The following is a 6,159-nucleotide window of genomic DNA, read 5'->3' on the forward strand; positions in this document are numbered from 1 at the left end:
ATCTTGGAAATTATAACAATTAGGATATATATATATATATATATATATATATATATATATATTATATATATATATATATATATATATATATATATATATATATATATATATATATATATATATATATATATATATATATATATATATATATATATATATATAAATATATATCCAAAGTGGTTTATTAATTATTTAATTTAAAAGATTTATTTTATTTAAAAGATTTTTCAAGAGATAAGATTCGACGAATAATTATTCAATTAAGAAGATATTAGACATATTTACTAAAAAATAAAGTTATAAGGGGTTAAGACAACAGTTAGTAAAATAAACAAGTAAGACTATAGCTCATCGGACGAGTGAGACTCTCACACTTGAAAATGAAGAATATTAAATTCTATCAAGTGCGAGAGACATTGGGTGTATGAACCTTCACAGGAAAAAAGTTAAAGTATGTCACATCTCCTTTAAAATCATCACAAAATGAACTTTCAAAAATTCTTACTTAGACAAAGAACATAGTAGGACATGATTGACTTTCATGTTCAACTAATATTTTGTCTAATCGTCATCCATTGATTCACGTGAAAGAAACCTCCCACTAATATAATAAAGAATGACATAACATTTTTAACAAAATATAATAAGTGAACATGGTTCACTACAAGAAAATATCTAATTATCGACATCCAAAAATTAGTTGGTAGAATGGTCATTGAGAAATTTTACTAGCAGATCATTCAACCCATTGGTAATTATCGACAATCACAAATTTATTGGTAATTACAGACAAATTTTAGTCATCGATAAATATTATTATTGGATTCTCCCCCTCCTTCTCTTTTTGTTCTCTTCCTTTTCTCACTCATCTCCACTTAACATATAAAATCATTTCATCATAATTGGTGGGAAATTTTCCGCTCTTATACCAAATAATTTTTTTCTAAATCAGTAGATTCATCAATAATAAAAGTTGTAAATTATTAACGGTACAATAACAACAAAAATATCCATGGATCATAGAAATTTTAACTTACTGACAAATGTTACCAACTTATTTTTATGAACAGATTTATTCTCGACTGATATTAAAATTCTAAAATCTGTTAGTAAAATCATATCCTCTAAGGTAAAATCTACCCAAACAAAATATGTGCCTACTTTCGATTAAAAGTAAAATAGAGAAATATATATATATATATATATATATATATATATATATCAAAATAAAATTCTTCTATAGTTTAAAAAATACACTCAGATATACTCAGATATATTAAGGAAAGTTACTTAAATGTTTTAAATTTTAACAAAGACATTTGGTTAAATAAACTTAATAATTTGGTTAAAAGAATTAAATTTACGTATTTATAAAATTGGAGACTAAATTGGATCAAAGTTTTGAATTTAAAATAATTTCAATTTTTACTCAAATTTAAGAAACCAATAACATATTAATATTAATATATATATATATATATATATATATATATATATTCAATTTAATAATCTTCAACATTTTCTCTATTTTAATATTTAAACGCAATTATCCATAATCACAATGAGTTCTTATCAGGTTTGTCTCTGATTTGAAAAATTCCTGCTGGGTGAAGGAGATTTCCGACTTGAGGAAACAGGCTGAAATATAAAACGGATGCAATAAGAATAATTCGGAATCATAAAACCAGAATCTCACTCAAACACGCCAATCTGCCCTTACCAACAAACAATAGTCATGTTTTTATTTTATTCTTTTTTATTTCATTTATCTTATTTCAAAGAGAATTAGTATCTACTAATAGGGACCCATCATATAATATCTGACATATTATACATTTATTTATATATATAATATTCCTTAATGTTACATTTGTATATATTATTCGTTGTTCCTTGTTATTTCAAGCCAATGTATAAATTGCTTCATACTGCATATGTCCAATACGCACAAATCTTCTGGGTTTCAATTTCTTAATGTGAAAGATTGAAATTATACAATGTGGAATATAATATTGAATTAATCTACAAATGTGTTTTTTTCTATGTGCTAGATGACTTTCCCACAGAACCAAAAGCAGTCGCTAATATTATTCATTAAGTGATGAGAATCTGAGATCACCAATGACAGTGAATGCATCAGATTCCATCACATAATCATACTCTTTTACAGTGCATAGTCAAACATATTGTTTAACTAAGATATTCTTTCTAACTCAACAACACTTTCAAATCAAATTGTAGACACATTCATTATGAAATCAGTCTCACACGACAGCACCTGTTATGGGAAAAAAAACCACACAATATGTACAAGAACTCGGCAATGCTGCATGGTCCGAAAACTACAAGAAAATATAACTGAAAATGAACAAAAAGTTCACCTATTTAAGGTTTTGCTCCCGAAGATCCATGATTAGGACTTGAGCACCCTCTCAATAGCAGCCACATAAAACTCCTTTGGCATGGTACCTATTACAGAATCGCATTTCTGACCATTTTTGAACATCAAAACCACTGGTACAGCCTTAATGTCATAGTCTTCAGCAATTTCCATGTCAGTGTCTGTGTTGACTATGAAGCATTTGAGTTTACCAGCATACTCTGTTGCAATCTCGTCGATTATCCGGTGAACCATCCTGCATGGTCCACACCAATTTGCATAGAATATAACAAGGACTGGAGTTTCACTTTTCAGAATCGAATTATCCCACAAGTCTTTGCTAACTGGTGTAGCTGCCAAATCACAAGTTCACATGATTAAAGGCCCATCTATTGATTCAAGTCACAATACACACTGACATATCATAAATGTAAAATTGAAACCAGGATCAGCTAAAAGCAAGAAACAAACAAACATGAGCCTTGAATCATTGGGTGAAGTATTTCAACATAAATACCCCTTTGTCATAGTTACATACATAGAGATTGAGAAACTTTTTACTCATAAATAAACACAAACGACTTTAGATGCTTCCCACATGGATTATTCCAATCCTTCCTTTTCTATGGCAGAGGGGACATTATGTATGTCATTTCATAGGTTATCCCATCATGATATGATTCAAGATAAACTATAAGTCTGAAAATAAACAACTTGGATATACAGCAATTGGGTTAGGTCAATAGGTCAAGCACCCAAACCTATTGATAAAATAGCCATAATATGAGGGAGGATGTGGGGACAAATGAACTTTTCAAGCTCTTCACATGAGAAAACGAATATGACAGTTCAAAATTATCAAGTTGGTCACAATGTCTTCAAAAACAAGAGGAAAAAGAAAAGAAACTATTACATTATGCTAGCAACTCAAACTAGGAATCAATACCAATATTCAATACAATGATGAATGTTCAATTAGGCTACACAATTTTCTTGATATTTAGATAAAGATGGATAAAAGAATCAAAGGATACTGAGGTTTATAATGCTTCCTATCTCTAATTACAAAAACCATCATTGTAACAGGTCCTGTATGCTGGGCTTTCATGTGGAAATAAGATAATTACAAGTAACAAACCTTATTTTACATGCCAACCTTCCACAATTCCATGCCTCTGCTGGTTATTTTGACTACAAATGATTTACAAGCTTCGCAAAACTTAAACACAATTCAAAAGAATGAATCTATTCCAACTGCAACTTATACTGAGTGGTTTGAACTGGGATACTAAATGTTAATGGGAAAGCCTATTTTGTGAATTGCAATTTGAATTGTATTGTGAATAGTAATATTCATGATCAAGAATGAGACAGCACAGACACAAATATATAAGACATACAAAAGCACAAAGTCATGATCAATGATCAATATCTCTAGGATTCTTTAACACAAAGAAACACGTGAGAAATGAAAATAGACATAAGTTAACATAAATCTAGGTGATTTCTTGGGTTTTTGAGTTTAATATCACATACCAATTAACAAATTAAAAGAAACAAAAGACATATAACTTGTGAAGGCAATCTGCAAAAAGCCCATACCCGACCCGATTTTCTTTCCAATGCTCTCTTCATAAAGCTAAACTCTGAACCCTAAACGGCACGTTCTGTCACCAACACACTAACCAGATTTTCCCTAGAAAAACCTCAAAACACTGGCAACAATGATGCAACTCCTGCTAGACACAAAAGGTGGCAATAGCGTAATAGCACCTCTGTGCCGGAATCATGCAATTAACTAGGAGATCGCAATTCATGGATAATCAAGATTGCATTGAAACCAGCAACACAATAGTGTGACAGCACCGCCGCTGTGCCAGAATCATAGTGCAAACCACTTGGATATCGCAATTCATGCAATACGTGAGTGATCTGTGCAATACGCTGGACAATTCAGACGCAAAAACCATACTCATCATGATTTGCATCACCAGGCTTCCAAATCGTATCAAATCAGTATTATCGTGCTATACTAACTACCACGGTTTGAACCTTTCTGACACACGAATTATTCTGAAAAAGGCAAGAGTGAGAGAATGCTAAAAGGGGAACTATAATCCTATTTTCAAGCAGATCCAAAAGGACCATTTCAACACGCCCACCGTTTCACAGAACTCTACCTAAAATTTACCCAGAAGTATAGATTTTGTTTGAGTTTAACACCTAAAAAATATATCTTTCAGTCACTCTAAACGTGGTAACTTATTGAAAACCTAAGCTGGAAAATGCTACAAAGCATGAAAGTTAAGCAACGCACAACACTTTTTAAGTGGGACAGGATTAGAGGAAAAAACAAAAGCCAGACTAAGCATAATCAATGAAATCCAAATGAATGAATGTTGAATGCACCCCACCCCATAATACAAGCATGATCTTGGCCACGATCTCAACCCAAAAGTTTTAAAAAGAAACCCCAGAAGCGTGAAAAGAACTAGATAAATAACTAGAGAGATACCTGCAATTTGGTGACGCGAAGATTGAATCTTTGGCAAAAGAAGAGGGGTTTGAAGGTGTTGAGGTTGGTGGGGCATTCGAAGAAGGAAGGGGGGAGCGTGAGGGAAGGCATGGGAAGAAGGGTCTTTGGGTTTGGGAAGAAGGGGAGGGGAGGAGATGAGAGAGAAGGAAGCCATTGAAGAAAGAGAGAGTGAGAAGTTAAAGGAGACAAACACAAACTATGGTACCGCACAAACAAAACTCGGAAACAAATAAAGACAGGAGGGATGAAACAACGGAGGATGCGTGAGTGAATGTGATATGGGGATCGATGTTCTTGCTCAATTACTCACAGCTCCAATATCATCACACATGACCTTTATTTTCACGTGTCCTAGTATTAATTTAATAACTTACAATTATTCCATGATGCATACACTTCTAACTTATCGCTATTTCAGTGAAATATATATAAAGTAATAACATATTATAAGAGAGTTGTTAGTAAGAATAAAGTGACGAATTTATATATATATATATATATATATATATATATATATAGACCAACTTCTACTGTACCTATAACACAGGAATTGTATTATGGAAATTCCCAAAATACCTATTTCTATTTCGGTGATACTTAGTCTTTTTTTTTTGTTATTTTCAAATTCTGCTTTTCCAAAATATCCATGACTATACGACGATGACACTTGTCTTTTTGCGTAGTTTTTTTTTTTGTGATTTTTAAATTTTGCTTTCCCAAAATGCTCATGTGTATATATATACCTATCGCTTATAGTGGTTTTTTTTTTGTCTTTTTCAGTTCTTGTTGATTTCTGCTTCGCTGTCCACGTAGAAAGGAAGAAGGGAAGTGACGAATTTGATCATTCTTCTCCGTCATTTCTCGTCTTTGTCCTAGGTTTTCTTCTTCTTTGGCACATCGTGTTTCTTTCTTTTCATTTTTATACATTCTTGTATATCTCGCAATTGTCCCATGAAAGATGTTGTGTTGTTTTCTGATTTTCACATGTTCAAAACCACATAAGAAATGCTAACCATTTCTTTTTTCGATTGAAGCTTAGTTTGCCTCTTTGAAGGAATGCTTAGTGGTTTGTTTTTTTTAGAAAAGCATTTGTTTTATTTATTTATTTGGAGTTTGTTCTTTTTCTAGGTTTTCTTACTCTCAAAATATTCATGTTTGTATGCTCACGTTCTTAGTCTCAAAATTTGTGTTTTGTTTTCTATTATGCAAAATTGCTGGATTACATTTCAATGTTATTTTTTTC

The 6,159-nt window shown here is 31.5% G+C and overlaps 1 protein-coding gene across 1 annotated transcript; it reads right to left on the bottom strand.

Annotated features, from left to right (window-relative positions):
- Positions 1-2,056: 2,056 nt before the first annotated feature.
- LOC114175882 (thioredoxin M3, chloroplastic-like) lies at positions 2,057-5,327 on the bottom strand. Its single transcript, XM_028060723.1, has 2 exons — positions 4,896-5,327; positions 2,057-2,733 (listed from the first exon to the last, which is right to left on the bottom strand). Exons 1-2 carry the CDS (start codon positions 5,068-5,070, stop codon positions 2,414-2,416), a joined length of 495 nt encoding a protein of 164 aa, XP_027916524.1. The 5' UTR covers positions 5,071-5,327; the 3' UTR covers positions 2,057-2,413.
- Positions 5,328-6,159: the final 832 nt, after the last annotated feature.

Source organism: Vigna unguiculata, chromosome 3 (assembly GCF_004118075.2).
Source record: "Vigna unguiculata cultivar IT97K-499-35 chromosome 3, ASM411807v1, whole genome shotgun sequence".
In the NCBI taxonomy this organism is placed as follows: Eukaryota; Viridiplantae; Streptophyta; class Magnoliopsida; order Fabales; family Fabaceae; genus Vigna; species Vigna unguiculata.

What these genes read in the sequence shown, in the direction of transcription:
- LOC114175882 (XM_028060723.1), bottom strand. Translation starts at nt 5,070, where the DNA reads ATGGCTTCCTTCTCTCTCATCTCCTCCCCTCCCCTTCTTCCCAAACCC. An exon ending in TTCGCGTCACCAAATTGCAG is followed by an intron (nt 2,734 to 4,895) that starts GTATCTCTCTAG and finishes GTGATTTGGCAG; the next exon opens with CTACACCAGTTAGCAAAGAC.